We start from the raw sequence: 20,979 nt of genomic DNA on the forward strand, positions 1-20,979 counted from the left end.
GATTTTTTTTTTGACAATTTTTTCATTCAAGATTTATTAGTGTTCACAATCTATCATCCCAATTTATTTATTTATTTACTTTTTATCTTCGCACCTCTCCCCACGCACTTCCTACCCTCTACTATCAATTTCTTAAATCCTCTTCCATGTGAGTTACACAAGCATTTATCCAAAATAAAGAACGGTACACTGAATATTAATATGTAAACTTCTTTGTGATTAACATATGATACACTTGTTTTGCAACATATATTAAGCATAGACCCACAAAAAAAAAAAAAAAATTCCTAAGACCTAGATTTTCTTACTATTTTCCTCCAACTTTCTATTTTACAATTCCTTTGACACTTTTATTCACTACAAGACTCAAGCATGGTAGGCTCATTTAAAAGTTGTATCTTGAATTTCTATTTCATAAAATTAATTTTTTCGGGCAATGAAGCTTGTTGCAATAATGTTATGTTTGCTGCATGCTTATGAGCAATTTCTAACCCTCAGTTCAGTTCAACATAGGACTGTTTATCAAAAATTTCCTTTTCATTTCTCATGTTCTTTTTCACTTTTACCTAGTATCTATATCAGAGATTTTCTTTTTAAACTAATGCCTCAATGATCGTTTCCACTACTTTGTTTATTTCTCTCTTGGCGAGATACGAAAAGATGTAGAAATATGTATTATTCAATATTTTAACTTTGGACAAGAAATTATACATTGTCGTGCTTATGATTTAACATATTTACCTTTTACATACTCATAAATTAATTTTTGTGTAAAAGATTAATTACCACAAAACATTAAGAATTTAAGATCTAAACAAAATTCATGCCAACTAGTTACTAGATCTCTTATGTTTTTCCTTAAATATTTGAAATTGGAGGTTCCCAATTCTTTGGTTTGAAGAGTAATTGATGTAATCAGAATCTAAAATGTTTTTCATGTTCTTTTATCGTTCATGTTTTGTAGTAGCACTTATCATCCATCATTTGTACCTTCCAAATGCCACTCCAGCAACAAACTTCAAAAAAAAAAAAAACAACGACACAACAGGGATTCTCAAACTCTGTACCTTAAAGATTTCCACGTTCAGGCCAACAAACTTCAAGAGTTCTAGCTCTTCTCCACCAGATGTATAGAAAATTTTTCATGTGCAAATAATCCATCTCTTTCCTCTGCGTGTACAAGATTTCTAATTCTTTTTGAACACCCCTCTTCTCCAACAACAACGGAGCAACTAGTATAATTGGGTAGTCCAATGATTACACATACTGACTCATTAACCTAAATTTAAAAAATTGTTATACTGGCTAAATATGTGACAAAACATCAGATTTTCCCTGTGTAAATCTTGAAAGTCCGATAGTTGACAGTAGCTCTGTTACCACTGCCACTATCTTGATTCCCTGTGTTATCTCGTCAAAATCTATCTTACAAGGACTTGAGGATAATCCATCTTGTGTTAAATCGTATTTTGCTTTGACGATGTACATCAGGGCATATCGAGAAAGTCCCACAAAGCAAAATGTTTAAGAGCCAGTCTTGCTTGTGTCCACGGTACCAGTTTGAGTAGTTCTATTTCCCTGCCCATTGTTTTTCTGCATGAATTCATACTTAAAAATCGATGGTGCCCCCCTACTGGGTTTTACAAGTGTCTTCGAGTATTATTATAATATATGTGAATCCCTCTCAACAATTCAAAGAAATTGAGGAAACTCTTCCGTGCTACAAATATTTGCATAATCTTGTTCCATATTATGGCATATAGCCCAATGTAGTTTTCTACTAGTAGAAGTATTTTCTTTTCCTCTGCATATGTTTTATGAATTTCCTTTTCAGTTAGTACCGTTATTGATAAGAAAGTGGAGCGAAATTGATCGTGACTTTCCTGGTTGGATAGTAGTACAATTATTTAACGTGGTGGACCTATAGAACTAGAAGCAGACTCAAATTATTGCACGACCTAACTTCTGAAAATGGGGAACGTAAATTAGTAGCGGTTGGAACTTGCAAGTTAAGTTTAAATGCACCGATTGAAAAAGTGAAGGTTGATGATTAGAGTGTGTTTGGATTGTAAGTTATTTGAGATATTTTTACTGTAAAATTTTTTGTGATGTGATGTATGTGAGATAAAAAGATAATTGGGAAGATAAAAAGGTGTATTGAAAATTGTAATGGTGATATAAGCAAATATATTTGGTCAAATAACTTACAATCCAAACACACTCTGCGCGCTTCTTTTGTTTTTGCTTATACAGTACTTCGCAAGATTATTTTAAGTTGAAAATAAAGATACTAAAATAAAATTATGAGAACCCACAAGATGAAATGAAGTTAAAGATGCAGATGTTAAAATAACTTCTAGGACATGTTAAATTAACCCATACTCAAAAATCTTACAGGTAATATAGAATCCGGGACATTTTCTTGCGATCTTGAAATGGTTGAGAAGATTGAAAAATTGACACTAGATTACTATGGCCCAACAATTGTCAAGATGAGTCAGCTCAAGTAGTAGAGAAAAAAAAAAAAAAAAAGAGGTTTTCAAATCCCATCTTCAATATCTTTTTCATAGTAGGCTATTTGTAGTTACAATCATATGATCCCATTGAAAATTTGATGAAGATGTGAACTATGAAATAACTCCCCTTGTGCTTCTGTTCAATCATTCTTTGATTCCCTCTAAGAGCCTCATTTACACCTATTAATCAGTAGAAATTTCTCGAATATGATGCAGGAACATTTTTTATTTTTTCCTTTCCCAAAAGTAAAATGACTTTTTTCTTTTTTATTTGTTTTTTTGGGGAGAGTTTGAATTGATCATTGTGTATGCAAGGCTTTTTGGCAATGGAGATTGTCTATTATTAAGGAGAAAATTGTAGTACTGTTACTGATAAGAAAGTAGACCTGTGAAAGAGCCTGTGAGTTTCCTAGCAGTGTAGTCGTACAATTATTGATTGTGATGGATCTATAGGTTAGCATTTTTCCGAGCAATGACATAAGAAATATAGTGAAATTACTGCATGTGAAGTTGTGTGGTAATAACTTTTGGATTGCTATTTTTAGAATTTTTGTAAAAAATATACCATAATGATTTGATGCAAATGAGTTAAAAAAGTGATTAAAAATATATTTATAAAAAACTTAAAATTTTTTCTACAAAAAATCACAGTCTAAACAAGGCCGTTCTATGTTAGAATAATGAGATCATTGAAGCTGATTTTGAAAATTATGACTTCAAAGTTGATTTTGACTTCTTGGATAGATGATTAATTGTGCGCTTAATTTGTGAATATTTTGCCTTTTATTTTACCAAAACATGATATTAATTATTAGATTATACTCATATATGACTTTTGGTGTTGTTTCTCGGAATTTATAGTGAAAATAGAGTAAAAAGTGCATTAAATAAGAAATATACAAAAGATTATATTCTGCAAGGCGCAACCACGTCTTAATCTGGTGAGGAATTTGAAATGACCCTGCCTGATATTTCTACATATCGATTCAGAACGGAATTACTTTCCTTACGGAGCTAGACTTTGTGATTAATTTTTAAGAACAGTTGATAATCCTCATGTAAAATGCCAAAATTTCCTCAAATAAATAAAAAATGCTACTTTATATAACACACACGATTCTACAGGATAGAAATAAAATGAAAATGGCCAGCTTTTTTTATTTTAGGAATTCTTACATTTATGTCTGCTGCTTAGGCACTTAGTAATTTTCAGTCGCTTTTGTACGGTTATCCCAAATAAATATATGAAAAGCGTTAATCTAAGCCTGCTGATCATAGAGCATGCCTGTTACAATTTATGAATACTCAATCAAAGCGGAGGAGGGGGATTGATGTTGATTTTTTTTTCTCACTTTTTAAACTTATTTTCTTAGCCTCACCAGTCACAACAAAGGGAAAATGTTCACTCCACTTGAAAAAATATTGGGTAAACTGCTAATAACCTCCTGTGATTTTACATATTGCCTCACAATCTTCTTAACATATCAAAATATTCATCTAATAGGAAATGCAAATTAATATATAGTACCTCTGATTATAGTGATTGATTCAAATGTGCTCTAAAAATTCATTTTGTAAAATTATAATATCCACTTAACCACTAGCGGAACCATTACAGGGTGGAAAGTGGCACACCACTCCTCCCCTTCCTTAAGTTTGAAAAATCTTGTTTTGCACTCCTAAGTTACCTTAGTTAACCAAAAAAAAAAAAAAAATTACCTTGGTAAATTATTTCATATTAAGATTTTGCCTCCCTTACCCTCCCCTTAAAAACTTGATATTAAGTCCATTCTAATCTAATCTTGAGAATCAGTGACTTTACTAGTGATTAATTGCTTTGCTCTTGAGTAAATTATTTTACAAATTAAAATTCTTAAAGATGTATAATAGCTAACATTTTAGGTTTTATGTTATATGTTACAGTTTTAATTAATGTAATTTATTTAACTTTGATAGTTATACTATCATAAAATATTTCAATGTTATATATCCTCAATTCCACATATAAAATAATCTTTACTCTTGGGAAAGAAATTTCTATAGTTCACATAAATTTAAGGCAAATGCAAATTGAATCTGGAATAAATGAGCGCACTAAGATCAAGTTTTTAGGGAAAAAACTAAAAGGGCTTCACTGTCATCCTTACAAATACGTACATCTCTTTTTAAAAAATTAGAAGAAACGCAAAAATCTGTATATAAAATTTTTGTCATCATGCACTTCATTGGAATCATTAAATTCTAAGTTGCTGCTTGAGTTTTGATGTAAAGCATCACTGTTAATTCTATGTTCAGATTAATAACAAAAAAAAAGAAGAGAAAAGCCAAAATTTTCATTTTCATGACAGAAATAAAAAAAATTAGAATTAATCTTTTAGCAGAAAAGTAAACCAAAGGGTAAGTTCCGTGTGAAGGAAGCCATTCCAAATTGAGATGCCTGCTGGGCCTATGAACACTATTCCTAAGACAGGAGATTGGACTTGGAAATGTGCTTAGTCTAGAAGCATAATAAGTAATTTCAATTTGAACTTGAATTTTTAATTCTACTAATCTGACAAGTATCTAAATCTATTAGAGTACATACTATTAGTATATTAAAAAAATTAATTTTAAAAAATAAGATTAGTCTTTTACATATTGATATATAGTAGTATTGCATGCCACGTAATCTCAATTTAAATTTAAAATTTTATTTTTTTAATTGCGTGGCATGCATCCGACGGAGCTAGTGTATGCAAGATCCAAAATAGATTGCTACTTGATAGCTTAATGCAACAAAGAGCTAACTGTATCTAATTTGGAGGAGGGTTGGAATGGGTTGTAAAGTGAGAGAAATTATAAGTAAAAGGTTCAGATTTCAAATTCTGTCACTTACAAAAAGGAAAAACAAACGTAAAAGAAAACCTGTTCTAATCTTTAACGAGCTTTAGGAATAAAGAATGGTTATTAAAATTAAAAACTCAAATAAAAATCAAGGTGACGATCTTCTCATTTGAAATTTGTACAGTTAAAACAAAAATGAAAAAAAATTAAAATTGTCATAGTTCCCGGCCAATTAGTACTACTAATAATCATTGAGACCCAGGATGCAATCATGCAACCAGCCTAAGTTTAAAAAAACCCCAAAAAAAACCCAAAACCCAAAAAAAAAAAAAAAAAAAAAACCAAAACGACGTGTGTTTCTGCCCGAAAGGTGCATCAAAAGGTTTCTTGAAAAGCGCCACCACTGAGCGGTGTGGACTCTGGATTGGAGGTGGAAAGCATCTTCATCGTGAAATCCTTTGTTTATTTGTAAAAAAATAATTCAAAAAAAAAAAAAGCAAAAGAAAAGCATATCCTTCACGATACCTTCAGTTTTGTCGGCAAGAAAGTGGAGGCTTGCTGCTTTGAAGGGTGAACTCTCTCCTTTTAGCAATTATATTTTTATGCGGTGCGATTCAATCGTTGTATATATTTAAATTTTTAATATACAAAAACATTATAATATTATATTGAATATGTATTAACTATTTTGTTCAAGTATAATATTTTTATCTGAAATACAATATTATAATGTAATTATATGGTTAATGATACAAAATGTATAATAATCGGATCGAACCATAATAGATCCAAACCGCACTTGGCCCTATCCCCCCTTTTTAGATTTTTAGTGAGTCTCGAAAGTCGAAAGTCTGCTTATCTTTGTCTTTCTGTGTTCATTGCTTCTCAACTTTAGGTTCACTATTTTCACAAAACTTCCTCCCGGACATGCCTCACAAAACTTCCAACGGGTAATTGTGGCCGGCAAAATGTCCAGAACCCAACAACCCACTTAACCCGCTCCCTAATTTAAGAGATCAGTTGGACGAATTGGGCATTGCGTTAGTTTCGACTTTCGAGTTGGGTGAAAGAAATCTAAATAATTTTTGGGCGGTTTTTAAGTTTAGTACCGACCCACCAAACCCAAGATGCTTAAACAACATTTGATTCCTATTTCCATCTATCACTCAAAAAAAAAATCTAATGTGTAGTAAACCAGCCGATTCATACTTAGGAAATCAATTTCTTGTATTACTAACGTTAACTCTCACTAAATGATTAGTAGAATTATCATGTTCAGGTGATGGATTCCAGAGATCGCCAGTTTCATTCTATGCATCACGAGATTACCATGGGAAAACTGCTGAAATGGACGGTCATATTTTTATGAAATGAAATGAAATACTTTTAAGGGTTAATTTCAGAAACCTCCCCTGAGATTTTTTTTCTAATATCATCTAGCACTCCTGAAGCTTCAAAAATCTCACATAGCTCCCCTTGAATGACAATTTATATAAAATTGTCATCCCTTATATGGAAAAATAATATTTAAAAAATATATCAGAGGAGAGAGATTATATTATCTTTTCACTTTTACCCTTGTACAATTTGATTTATGAATTTTGAAATATGAAACAAAGATAAATAATGTGGAATATTAAATTTAGAATATGAGAAGGTGTAAATGCGATAAGTAATAAATTTATTCGATTCATAACTAGAGAATTCCGTTGTATGCTAGGGTAACTTCTAAAACTACTTCAACATTATAAAAAGCCAAAAACTTCAAGAGATTGGTTGGAACAACGAGGATATTAAAAGCAAAGATTTTGTAGTAAAGAGACACGAAAATTTTGCCCCTCTACCCCCCTTTTAGATGTTTAGTGAGTCTCGAAAATATATGCTTATCTTGTCTTTTTTTTTTTTTTTTCTCTTTTTAAATCTTTAGGGTCACTTGTTGTGATTAACCATTGCTGTATTACATTTATACCATTACAATGCCAGGTTCACCGCTTCTCACTTTTAGATTCACTATTTTCACAAACTTCCTCCCAAACACGCCCACCAACGTGCAATTAATGCACGTTCCAACGTTCTAATTACGAGAAACATAGAAGAACATAAAAGAAAAATTCATAGGAGGGTTGGAGCAAGAACTCTATATCAATATAATATATTTGGAATTTACAGTTGCTTTGCCAAAACACGGAAGAAAATTCTATACTAAACAACATACGATTAAGGCCCGTTTAGAGTTGTTGTGCTTTTAATAAAAACAAGTATATTAAGGCATTTGGTTAATATCATATCATAAAATTAGGGGTGAAGATTTTGATATTAAAAATACTTTAGCAAAAGCTCAAATTTGGTGTTTTTGGAGTAGTTTTTATAATTTAAAAAGCAAAACAAAACATTAAATTTAATCATTTTATCCTATATCATGAACTAAATAAAGAGATAAATCCATTTAAAAAATTTCAAACTATACATCATCCAATCTAATAAGTACTTATTGAACTATATCTCCAAATAATATATTTAAAAGCACTTAAACATTTAATAAGTAGTTTTATTAAAAGTTCTATTGAGAAATTACTTTTTAGGATAAAAAACAAAAATGCCCTCTGTGATAAGTCTAATACATAGAAAAACCCCCTATGATTTAAAAATATACAATACGACAACTCATGTTTTGAACTAAATTGTAAAGGTGACGAAATCCGTCAAACTTAACGGAAATGACTTATTAGAAACTTAACGGAAATGACTTATTAGAACCTAAAAAAAAATTTTTTATACCTAATTTTTATCAAATATACCTATTCTACCCTTTAACCCTCAATTATCTCTATTTAGAAAATAAAACAAATGATTTTTTTGAGCTGTCTTTTGCTTAATTATATCAGGGCATTTTGGTCATTTCGTTCATTTCCGTTAAATTTAACGGATTCTGTCACCTTTACAATTTAGTTCAAAGCATGAGAGGTCGTGTTGTATATTTTGAAATTATGAGGGGTTTTTCTGTGTATTAGATTTACCACAGGGGGTTGTTTTGTTTTTTTACCCTACTTTTTAATATGGTATAGAAACTCCAAACGGACCCTAATCGAGAAACAAATTAAAGGATAATCCACCCCTGATTTTAGAGATTCCATGTTCACCTCCTTGATTTACAGTCATGTTTGTATTTATTGCTTAAGAATATAGTGATTTAGAGTCATTATTTTTTGTAGGTGAAATCAAACAAATAATGAAAAAACGTGTTAGGCGAAGTTCAATAATTTTTTTTTATAGAAATGTAAGAAATATTATTGATATTAAAACAAGTCACACAACCTTGAGCAAAGCACATATTGAGCTATACAAACACAAACCTGTACTCAGATACCGAGGATGTATTCCTCAAGCTCAATAATTAAGGTCGGCAAAAACTTGGATGAAACCGATTTATCTCCACCAATGGACCTTGTGTTTTTAAGTAGCCATGTCACTCCTACTAACTTCTACCAACTGGTGTCAATGGGTTTCCTCTTCTTGTAATTTTAGATTACGAACAAGAATGAGAGGAAAAAATTGAAAGCTACAAAAATTTTTTCAAAAACAAAAAAAGCTACAAAAAAATCCCAGAATTCTCAAGGAAGCTGTATCTTCATATCCCAGACTCCGATCTAATGCGGACATTTACAAAGTCTTCCTAGATCCCCTAAAACGGATGCAATGGTACCCAAATCTGATGTTTGCTTTATCCTTTTTTTTTTTACATGTGCTTTTGCTTTTGGATAAAAAAAAAAAAAAGAAATTGCAGCCCTTAATTAAATTAAGAAATCTCTCCTGAGGTTTTTGACAATTTTACTTAACTCTTTTAAGGTCTTAAAAATTACATCAACCTCCTTTCCCTATTTAAAATGAAAATACTAACCTTAATATTTTAATAAAAGTCCTTTATTGTCATATTCATACAAAGGATGAATTTTATAATTTTTTTCTTTTTTCTTTTTATTCATTTTTCTTATATCTCATTAAACATATAGAAGGACTATTAATGTTATCCTTAACTTCTCTCAAGATCAAATTTTAAACTAGTAATATTTTTTGATGACTTTTGATATTATCCAATTTTTTTAGCTCTTTTTTTTATATCAAAATCAAGAATAATTAAAAATAAATTGCTCAAAATTACTACCAAATTATGGTAGTTCCGTCACTGAACTAGTCCATAAACTTTTCTTCAAAAATAAAAGAAATAGTCCATAATTTTTTTTTAAAAAAAGAAAACACTTTCTTTTATATTTTAAAAAGAATCTATATCTCTAATAAAGTACTATGAAAAAATAGCCTATTAAAAAAAGATTTATTATCATCATTGATTATTAAATAATAAATATTGAACACTCATTTTTTTTTTTATAATTGTGTCAAATTACTTTGCAATTATTTAGAAGAATAAACTAAACTTTACAAGGGCATTTTATGAAAATGCTTGCCTCTTTCGTAAATTGTGGAAGTCAAACCACGAAAACTTCCGCCCTCGCCTGCCTTTTGGTTTGAGAGAATAGCAAGAAAATGCAATTCAAACCATGGTTAGTTAACTGACTGCAGTACAGTAACTAAAAGCATCTGTGCCTATTTAACACGGCAAAAAATGACGTGCCTTTTCAAGAACTACACGGTCCATGGGTGGGGCCATGGACCGGGATCATCCAAGAATTTGCCAATGAGACGAATGTGGTGTTGACTACCGTTGTTACCTTTGCCAACGCAGTTAAAAACTAGGTGGTAACACCGCGCGTTGCGCGGTGGTATACATGCCCAGTTAATGTTAGCTAGTAATATTTGTGAGACTGAAGAATAGGGGTAAAAAACGGAGCTATATTATACAGGAATAAAAGTGAAAAAGCAGTTGCACTGGAAAGAAGTCGTAATTATACAGGCGTTGTAAAAATGTAAAAAATTCTTTTTCCGGTGAATGAATAGAACATTTAAGGTGTTTAATTAAAACAATAACTTACTAACTATTTCAAGCAGGTGCTTAGAATCTAATATTTGAGAATCCTTATCTTGGGCAAACCTTTAATCACCTATAAACAGGAAAACCATTTATAAGATCTAGTGAATCAGAAACAATTAATCAATAAAAGATTGCTGAAAATACTTGATTTAATATCCACTTAAGGCTCGTAAAACAAATATTCAAAAGGTTTCAACAAGAGACAATTTTCTGTGCTAAAAGACATAAAATTCAACACAAAGCATTCAAAAGAGTAGCATCCCAAGATCTTTTGTAACGTAAAATTTTGGCCAATGACCAACTTGGCACAGAATTCCTAGAGAAGAAATTCATTAGTTCTTCAAGTGTTGGAAACCCAATGAAGGAAAAAGAAACGGAAGAACTGAAGCAAAAAGAAAGACATTTTGAAGATGAAGAAATATATTTTAAACAAGTAAATCTTTTTAGTTACCATATACATTGCTTTTTTTGAGAAGATCAACAAAATACCTGCGTGAAAGACGCCAAAAAATGATTAAAAAGAAAATTTGAATGAGTTTGAAAAGAGCAAAGGCCAAAGAAAATAACCAAAGAGAAAGCATACCAGGTCTGAAGAGAGCAATTTAAAGGAAAAAATTAAATCAGAATGATATAACAAAACTTACGTTTTCCCTCACCAGTTGTTTTTCACGGGTGGCCATTTTTGCTTCCAGCTCCAGAAGAAATCCAAGAAAGGTGAAAGCTTAGGTTAAGCTGAATAAACAAAAGGTCATTTTCTTCAGCAAATTATAGGCACATAAGTAGGTGAGGCAAATCATTTTCACCATCTGATTTAAATAAAAAAAGAAAGGCAATCTGTTCCAATACAAATCTACAGCGTTGTTGGTCCTGTGCAAAAAATCTGTAAACCAGTTGACATCAAAGATTCTTCCTGGCGCTAAAACAATTGGCTTGTTTGCTACATCCTTGTAGATTTCTAGTACTTTGTTGTGTAGTACGATTGTATTAGAAGCATACTGATCAGGTGCAACTCTTGTCCCAACTTTACCGCCGGAAAGTTCATTCCCTGGCCAAAATTGATGATGAAAAATTACCATCCGAAACTAATCTCAAGCTATCTAAATCATTTGAAAAAACTATATAAAAATAGAGAAGAAGCATTTCTGCAGCAGGCTAACCATAGAAAGGTAAATGATATTACCAAGTTCCCAGCCATATATGTTGTAGCCCTTTTCAACAATGTAATGAATAAAAGCTTCACCATTTGAGGAATCCCAAGCTCCAACTATTGAACCATCGGACCTTATTCTCTTCCCATTCAGAGCATTCAAACCAAATATAATTTCAGCCCAGGAATGAAGACAATGATTCATTAATTTCAGATCGATGAGAATAAGGATAAATAATTACCAGTCTAACTAACCAAGGCGGTGCTTCTTATGTACCCAGATTTCTTGAAAAAGGAGTTTAATTCATCCCATCAAGACGAAGGAAGGCACCCTTGAGTGAAGCCAAACAACTCTGGGGAATTCTTAACAAATGAATGGCAGCATTGATTACTCTGAATTTGATATATGACATTATCTTGCAGGGTGCCCCCAAGTCTAATCTTTAATGGCGAAAAAGCTGCAAAATTAGGGGAAGATAGCAACTTGAGCTCCCATAACGGGACTATAACGTTAGAATGCCATTTTTAGTAATCAAGAAAGCTAGAAAAAGTTAATACCTTTTACTGCATTTAATAAAATTATGTTGTTAAGATCCTGCAAATAAAACAAGAAACAGATCAAACCAGTCCATTAAACACTAATCTTTTAATTCAAATTGGTCACGCATATAATAGCCCAGAATCATTTTGGACAATTTGAAATTCGATAACATCTCTCTCAGAACACAATCAAGATCTTTTGGACTTTAATCAAAAGGCAAACAAAACAGAGCATAAATGATAAGCGACAAGTATTGTCTTCTTCCCCTTTTACAACTTCATTGCTGAAAGCATCAGAGTGGAATTCGCAGCCATCAAAAAACTTTTCTGACACACCATCTAAAGCATAAAAATCACATCTTTTTAACCGGAAATGAATTTGAAGCTAAAATATACAGCTCAAACAAGCCATCATCCCCTTGTTATAAAAGACGGCATTGGTTCAGGTGGATAAATCCATCAACAACTTCAGCATACCAACGTAGTAAGCTTGCAGGTAACATTAAAAAAGGCGCACACACACACGCATTGACATAAACATGAGACACAAAATAGCTGCAAATGCAGGAAAATGGAAAGTACCAGAATGAGAAGGGAAGCATGGTCCCAGCTACAGGTTCCATAGTCACATTTCTCTGGTGGCTACCAATCCAAGGTGGCACAAATGAAATCGTCATCTATTTCTCCAATGGCACTAATCCCATCTACAAATACAAAGCCTTGGGATGTTCCAGTGTCTTTTACAATCTCAGAGTACACGAAAATGGAGCTATAACTAAACAAAGACAACCATATCCACAATCCCACGTAGTACACAACTAAATAACCCATCTTTATATCTTGAAGCTAATCTTCAAGATCTATCCCCCAGAAGAAAATGCTTAGCTGGAATGCTACAATTTTTACTCCATTGCAGGGCTCGCTGGGAAGTTTATGATAGCAAAAGAGAGGATACCAATTAGCAAAGATAGATGGTATTAAGCTGAGGTGACATTAGATGAGTCATAAATGCCTAAGATAGCAAATTTACAGGTAATTTAGACTAAAGGCCCCAATTTTTTTTGGGACTGAGGCTATTTAAATCGAAGGTACAAGAAAAATTCAAGATTTAAAGCTTGGGCTCTGAGTAAGAAATTTGAGGCATTTCTAATTGGACAAATCAGTTGGGCTGGAGCAGCAAATTTCTCTGACTTCCGATAAGTCTAAGATTTGGCTGCAACTCCAGCACTATTCTCAGTTTCCTGATTTCAATAATTACTTCGCTTTCATTTTCGCTCGTGCTCGGGTGTTCTATTTTCTCTCCTCTTTCTGCCTCTCTTGCTTTCCTTATAGTATGTATTTATTTTGAGCACTCAAGCAACACTTCTTATCCTTCTTGTAGCAATCTCGGCCGAAGAAAAATACCAAAAATACCAGAAAAAAATGAAGAAAAACCTGAAGCCAACAACATCAAACTATTATTTCCTTTTCTCCTCCTGGACGATTGCTCTTCAAGATGCATGAATCAGATCAAGCTAGGCAATAAGACAAGGAGACAAAACATTAATAAATTTTTTATTTCCCTTCTTAAAGTGCAACGAAGTTTTATTGTGGAAAAAAGAAAAAACCAGAACAGTTATGGCAAGAAAGTAAGGAAAAAATTATGCATAAGAGGAAAAAAAGAGGAACTAAAACTGAGAGAAAAAATAAAACCCATTCCTCTCCTTAAAGGGCGACAAAGATTTCCTGGGAAAAAAAAGGAACAAAACGGTTATGACAAGAAGGGTTAAAATAAGGAAGAAATATGGACAAGGGAAAAAAAGGATAATAAAACCGATGGGGAAAACAAACCTCGTGAGTACATGATTCTCACCTTCCAACACATGAGGGAAAAAAATTAGGGAGAATACGAGCTTGAAAAGTATACAAATACATAACGGCCAATGTATTTCTTTGAATCGAAAGACACAAAATGCAATATAAAGTTGCACACAATGAAGCAAAAGAAGACACATTGCAAGTTAAGCATGTAAAAAGAAAGCAAACATAGCATGTAATGGAACGGAGCAAGCATAGCAGTAAGAGAGATAGAGGGGGGGAGAGGTTGGAGCGAACAGAGAAGCAAGCCATAACAACAAGAATAAGAATATATAAAAAAACCAGAACAGGGTGATGCGAAACCAAGTAGAAAGGAAATTACCTGGAGCAACAGGCAGGCGTAAGCAGAAGAACAAGCTAGATGAAGCAGTTGAAATGGGCCTGCAGAAACCAAAAGGAAGACTGTCAAATTTTTTTTTTCTTTGATGCGAAACTGAAACCCTGAAAAACCACCAAAGAAAAACAAAGTAATCCAAAAGGAAGAAAACAAACATATGATACACCAAACAATTGGCAAAAAACGATTAGAATGAGGAATGCTGAGATCAACATAATGTCTTTTCGTTACTGGTTTATAACAGTGAAAAGAGCTATTGCTAATTATCTGGTTGTCCCAAGTAAAATTTGTTTTCCTGGGAACATGTTTTATATCAAAACTAACATGAATTGTTGGTCAACCAAATAATTAAAAATTACAGAAGCATGTACAACAACATCCAATTTTTTGCCACAAAAAAAAAAAAAATAAGTTGGACAAGAGCTCTCTCCTTGCTTCCATCTTTCAATGCAGTTTTTGAGCTGCAAATAGGGTGATTAATTGAGCGTTTTTTTTGTTCTTAGATTTTCTACAAGACTATCATCATTCAATAGGGAATTATAGTAACCTGGTGAAAGGATCCATTAATTTAAAAATCCACTACTAAAAGGCCTCAATTCCAACGCCTTAATCCTAAATTCGAAGCATGACTTTATTTTAATAAGCGCAATAATAGACAGCTACTATAGTGGCAAAACAGCGGTATACAAGTATACATAATTTAAAATAGTTTTCAAAGCTGTATTTTAAAAAAATTTTGGGAGAACAATCTGCCTCATGGAAGGGCAATTGGGCGGTTTGTTATTCGGTATCTTGATTGGGTTAAGCAGACTGTACAGCAACAACAATGTAAAGCGGGGAAAATACAGCGTACGGAAGGCTGACGATCAGGCGCAGGCAGTAATTTGAGGGAGAATTTGGAGGGGGCAGCGCTAATTTGGGGGCAGGGGGGGAGACGGAAGCACACTGATCCAGTAAAATTAAGAACCAGAAAGCGAGGGTGGGAAGAGCGGGGGGAGGGATTCGTCCAAAATAGATGCTATAATTGGTGGGATGTGCAATCAGCAAACATGGAGGGGAAAAGAAAAGGAAAGGGAAACGGAGAAGGCGATAAAAGCAGGTGGAAAAAAGAGGAGCAGAGGTTACCTGGCGGAGCGAAATGGGAAGCAGGGAGAAGGAGCAGCAGTAGGGAAACACCAACGGAAGAACAATTGACCAGTCGCGGGGAGAGGTGAGGAGAAGCAGCTACATCGGCCATCATTGCAGCAACCTAATCCGTCAGCAGCCAGGGGGAGACAGCAGAAGGAGAAGGCGTGTAAGGGGGCAAAGCGGAACAGTAAAGGCTGGGGGGACGCAGCCGGACAGAGCGATGGAGCGGGGAAAAAATAAAAAAGAGGAGAAGCCAAGACGGGGGGAAAAAGGGGATTTTTTAACATATGGGGCAGGGAAGATAAATTTTCGACCTTTACGGGGGGCTAAATTTTGCAGCTGAACGAAACAAAACAGAATCTGTGGTCGACGAAGAAAGAAAAAGAAGGACAGAAGGAAGATGGAGCCGCTAGAGACGAGCTGGCTCAGCGAGCAGAGAGGCACCTGACGGAGCCAACCTAACGGATGCAGGCAAACAGGGCCAACGAAAGACGGGTCTTACAAGGTGAAACTTGAGTTGAGGGTAAAACTTGAGGGTAAAACTTGAGCTGCAAAGAAGACCGCACAAGGAGGAAAAGCTTCGGCTTGGTGGAGTTGGTACACAGGAGACTGAGGAAGTGGCAGAGAAGTGACCCACGACCTCAGCCAGCCTCCCACCGAGCAAGAAGAAAGAAAGAAAAGAAGAAAACAGTGCGGGAAAAAAAAAGGACACCAAACAAACGAATTCCCAGCTGCCACGCGGAGGACGACCACGTCCACGTGGACACCGGGCTTCCGCCCTTAGTCTATATGGTTAATAATGATCAAAATCGTCCCTTGTCCTTAAAGAATATACTCGACGGAATATTTAACACCGCCGAGCAGCAGCCCCCGTAAAAATACAGCATCAAAAAAGTAGATCTTGAACTAAGTTCATTCAAGATCATTTGCTACACTAGACAGAGATCTGATATCAGAGTGAAAAAGAAGACACCATAATGAAGATGGCCTCCAGTAGTAGCCGCACTAGTGTCTTTGATTCTGTTTTAGAGCATTTGGACTGGCTTATGACGACGTTTGAGCTTTTGGAGTACGCGGGCAAGTTCGATGCTCCTTGGGCTTGGTATGGTCAACTCGATGATCTGACGGACAACGTACGCGTATTGACACCCTTTGTTCTGTATGTTACAAACTGCAGGAGGAAGCAGAAAATGTGTTGGGAACATGATCTGGAGGAGAAGGGTAATACTAAGTCCGACAGTTTGAGACTTAGTATTATTTTGTCGAAGATTCAAGGTCTGCCTGCTGAGTCTGCTGATCTTGCATATATTCAATCTGGTGCATCAAATCTTAGTGACATCAAAACTAAGCTCACCAGATTTGAGGAAAATATCAGGTTATTTTTTGAGACAGAAATCCGACCATCGTGCATAATCAGTTTGTTGCACCACTGCTCACTGGGAGATCCACGACTAGTTACAAATTTGATTGACTCTGTTTTAGAGAATCTGGACTGGCTTACCCTCCGGATTCACACATATGACAATGCTCTGCGTTTTGTAATGATGACCCTTGAAGCGAAGCTATCGTTCTTGAAGAGTTTCATTTGCTTTGCCACAGCGCAAGGCGTTGTGGGTAACCAATTGATCGATCTGTTGATCCACGCTGAAGTTGTGGCTGTCAAAGCTGCACGCCTGGTTTCTATATGTTGGTTTAAGAGAAACAGTAAACGAGTGTGCAATGAAATGGAATCTCAAATTTCTGGACTGATACGCAAGGAGATTGATCCCGTTCATCCCCAAGTGCGAGAAACTTATATCCATGTCCTAACAGCTTCAAAGTTGTCAAGATCGTCGCACACTTCAGTGCTGGAGAAGAATAAGCATCTATTGGCCAACTTTATTGATCGTCTCCTGTATAATGTTATGGAGCTACTAGAACATTTTCCCAGTTTCTCGGTTCTGGTGAAGGATCAAATGCTAATACTCCACGAGGGAGTAAGGTTCCTGAGAAACCTCTTCGGGCAGCAGCAAGAGGAATTCGACGGGCTACACGATCAAATGAAGGATCTTATTGGATTTGTGGCCTGTGATGCAGGAATTGTGATTTTATCCCTTTCACCAACTGAAATGATAGAAGGTTTGGCCAAGGAAACAGATCTCGCGCTTTTTCATCTGGTCAAAGTGCTCAAGTTTATTATGGCAGAATTTGCACAAATTTATCCACCACCGTCATTCTGCTTTCCTTGGACCAATGAGTTGGGCTGCTTTGATTTCCTCCTAGAAAGTCTCCAGGAACAATCGAATTCTGAAGCTGATTCAATTGATTTCCCAAAGGATCATATCCACAGAGTGCAAGAGGATCTTATATTCTTAAGATCTTTGCTCGAGAATATCGTCGGGCAACGCAACCAGAACGTAAAACTCCAAGCTCTTTGGAATCGTGGTATGGAGGTGGCCTATAAGGCAAAGTTACTCATCAACTCTATTGTATCTGGGGATAAACCTGAATGTTTGGATACACTTGCTGGAGATATTGAGCTGATGAGGACTGAGGCCCTTGGAATCTGTGACTGCCTCAGCCATGGCACTGACGCTCAGAGAGGAACCAACAATTCACCTCATACGTCATCAAAACTCAGGACCCCAGCACTGAATGAAGCTCCGGTGGGCCTTGATGAAGCGGTAAAGACAATCATCAATAGACTTACCAAGGGTTCAAAGCAGCTGGATATTGTTTCAATTGTTGGGATGGCTGGACTTGGTAAGACAACATTAGCAAACACAGTTTACCACCATATGCATCTTTCAGTTTGTCCCCACTTTCATATTCATGCTTGGTGTACTGTTTCTCAAACATATAGCAAGCACAATTTGTTATCTCAGATTTTGTGCAGTATTCATCGTAGTAGTCCTGATAAATATCTTAACAAAGATGAAGATGATTTGGCTGAAGAGCTAAGGAGGGTTTTGTTGAGAAATAGGTATCTCATAATTTTGGATGACTTATGGGACATTGAGGCATGGAATTTGTTGGAAAAATCATTTCCAAATGATGCAAACGGAAGCAGGATTCTCTTGACTAGTAGAATTCACAGTTTGCCATTGCAATTAAAGCATGCTAGCGAACCTTACCATCTTCGCCAACTTACTGACAAAGAGAGTTGGGCATTGTTGCAAAATAAGCTATTTGGCAAAAAAGGTTGTCCTCCAACACTGAATGAAGTTGGATTCCAAATTGCAAAAAACTGTAAGGGACTACCTCTCACAATTGTCCTTGTTGCTGGAATTCTTGCAACTACTGAGCAAGATTGCTGGAAAGAAGTTGCAGAAACTCTAAGTTCTAGCACCATTGTTGAGACTGAACAATGCAAGAGGACATTGGAGTTGAGTTACGGGAATTTGCCTGGTCATCTGAAGCCGTGCCTTCTTTACTTCGGTGCATTCCCGGAAGATGAAGACGTCCCTGTCCGAACATTGATCTGGCTTTGGACCTCTGAAGGATTTCTACAAAAGACTGAAGGAAAGAGCTTAGAGGATGTGGTGGATGAGTACTTGACCGATCTGGTCCAAAGAAGTTTAGTTATGGTCATCCGACAAAGATCTATTGGTGGTGCCAAAGCTTGCCGAATTCATGATTTGATACATGAGTTTTGTGTGGAAAAAGCCAAAGAAGAAAGTTTTCTACAGATTTCTCATCGGGAAATTGATCTTATTACCCTGACTGGACCGCATAACCTTCATCGACTACGTATTTACAATACCGAGCCCAGGAAGCTTAAAAAGTCAAAGGTATTTTTTCCCAATTTACGTTCTTTGCTCTTCTTTGCTAAGTTGAAAGCGGTGTATTATTTACCAACCGGGGTTCTGTTGTTCAAACTTCTTGGAGTGTTGGATTTGGGAGGGTTTATTTTTAACTATGAATTTCCGATGGAAGTGGTATTGCTTGTTCACTTGAGATACTTGGCGATTTCGAGCATTAGGTCCGTGCCATCTGAAATAGCTAACCTCTCAAGATTAGAAACTTTTTTGGTGACAGCAACCGGTCGTAATGTTGGGCTGCCGACTACTATCTGGAACATTCAGACATTGAGGCATCTATACATTACAAGTGGCCCGTGTGGTTTTCATTTTCCTGCTGACAATCTTGCGGGCTCCCCGGATTTAAAACATTTAGAGACTTTAAGCCTTGCAATTGATTCCTCTTCTCAAAGCTTGCAGACGATATTGATAAAGTTACCAAGCATCCGCAGGCTAAAATGTGCGCCATTAAAGGATTATAGTTCTTCCAGAAATTGGATTCTCGTGCTGGATGGTTTGAGTCGACTAGAGTCACTTAAAGTGATAAGTCTTGCTCCGTTGGAAATTAAATTCCCACCTTATTTGAAAAAGTTGACTCTCTCACATACTGATATGCTGTGGAGTGAAATTTCAACAATCGGACAGCTGCCGAGTCTTGAAGTGCTTAAATTACGCTATAATGCCTTTGATGGGGAAAAATGGGAAATGAAAGCAGGGGAGTTCCTTAACCTCCGATTCTTGGAATTGTCAGAATTGGACCTTCGAAGTTGGACCGCCACTTCTGATAGTTTTTCCCGTCTTGAGAAGTTAGTTGTGCAAAGCTGTTGGAAGCTGGAAGAGGTCCCTTCTTGTTTAGGGGAATGTTCAACCCTCGAAATGATAGAGCTCAAATGGTGCCGTGAGTCTGCTGTGACTTCCGTAAAGCAAATTCAACAAGAACAGATGGATGTAGGAAATGAGGGTCTTAGGGTCATTCTTGAAAATAATAGGTTCTAAGGGTCGTTCTTGAAAATAATTGGGACTCTGTTGATCCATCCGATTCTTCAGAAGCAGAGTCATGGGATTCTGCTGATCTATCCGATTCTTCAGAAACAGAGTAGAATTAACTCTTCTCATCACTTTTGGCAACGGAGAACCGTTCATGCTCTTCTTCAGATTCGGACTGCACTCCAATGATGTAAATTTGTATTCATGTTTGTGGAAGCAATTTCTGAAGTTGCACCAGCTGTGACTCTTTTGTTTTTTGGTGCATTTACGAGGTCAACATTATCTTCTTCCATGCAGAGTTACACAAGCGTTTCTCCAAAATAAAGAACCGTGCACTAAAATTATTAATATGTAAACTTTGTGATAATTGTTTTGCAACATATATTAAGCATAGACCCCCAAAAAAAAAAAAAAAAAAAATCCTAAGGCCTACATTTCCTTTGACACTTTATTCACTACAAAATTAGTTGCATGTTAGGACTGATGCGTGTTAGGCTCATTTAAAATTAGTTGTATCTTGAATTTCTGTTTCATAATATTAACTTTTTTGGGCAATGGAACTTATTGTAATAATGTTGTGTTTCCTGCACATTCATGAGCAATTCCCCCCCCTCCTCTCTCTCTCTAGACATGGGATTGTTTATCAAAGGAAAAACATTGAAATTTATTTTATGGTCCACTAACTTTTCCTTTTCATTTCTACTCTGCCAATAGGACAACTAATTCAAGAGATCTTATGATACTCCGTAAAGGCTTTCTCATGTCTCAATAAGAAATGGAAGTTCGACTGTAGAATCTATATTACATTATTAATTCTTCTTTTAGGATTAATCTTTTTGACACTGATAATGTATACATTATCAATATTGAATAAATGG

At 35.2% G+C, this 20,979-nt stretch overlaps 1 protein-coding gene and 1 long non-coding RNA gene across 8 annotated transcripts; one reads left to right on the forward strand and one right to left on the reverse strand.

Moving 5' to 3' along the window:
* Positions 1 to 10,167: 10,167 nt before the first annotated feature.
* Positions 10,168 to 15,988, reverse strand: LOC113701101 (uncharacterized). 7 transcript variants are annotated; one of them, XR_011818036.1, is made up of 10 exons: positions 15,333 to 15,988; positions 14,193 to 14,251; positions 13,448 to 13,527; positions 12,596 to 12,935; positions 12,032 to 12,068; positions 11,716 to 11,931; positions 11,507 to 11,615; positions 10,971 to 11,371; positions 10,778 to 10,815; positions 10,168 to 10,396 (listed from the first exon to the last, which is right to left on the reverse strand). It is a non-coding gene; the product is annotated as an uncharacterized lncRNA (long non-coding RNA). The 7 variants fall into 7 exon arrangements; XR_011818035.1 differs by having other exon boundaries at positions 12,596 to 12,717; positions 13,448 to 13,738; XR_011818033.1 differs by having other exon boundaries at positions 10,983 to 11,371; positions 13,448 to 13,738.
* A 330-nt stretch (positions 15,989 to 16,318) lies between these two features.
* Positions 16,319 to 20,110, forward strand: LOC113700607 (putative late blight resistance protein homolog R1A-3). The gene has a single exon (XM_027221075.2). The coding sequence runs from the start codon at positions 16,319 to 16,321 to the stop codon at positions 20,108 to 20,110; it is 3,792 nt and encodes a 1,263-aa protein (XP_027076876.2).
* The last annotated feature ends 869 nt before the right edge of the window (positions 20,111 to 20,979 follow it).

The sequence above is a fragment of the Coffea arabica genome, chromosome 7e (genome assembly GCF_036785885.1).
Source record: "Coffea arabica cultivar ET-39 chromosome 7e, Coffea Arabica ET-39 HiFi, whole genome shotgun sequence".
Classification (NCBI taxonomy): Eukaryota; Viridiplantae; Streptophyta; class Magnoliopsida; order Gentianales; family Rubiaceae; genus Coffea; species Coffea arabica.

Coding starts and splice junctions, on each gene's coding strand:
- LOC113700607 (XM_027221075.2), top strand. CDS start 16,319: ATGGCCTCCAGTAGTAGCCGCACTAGTGTCTTTGATTCTGTTTTAGAG.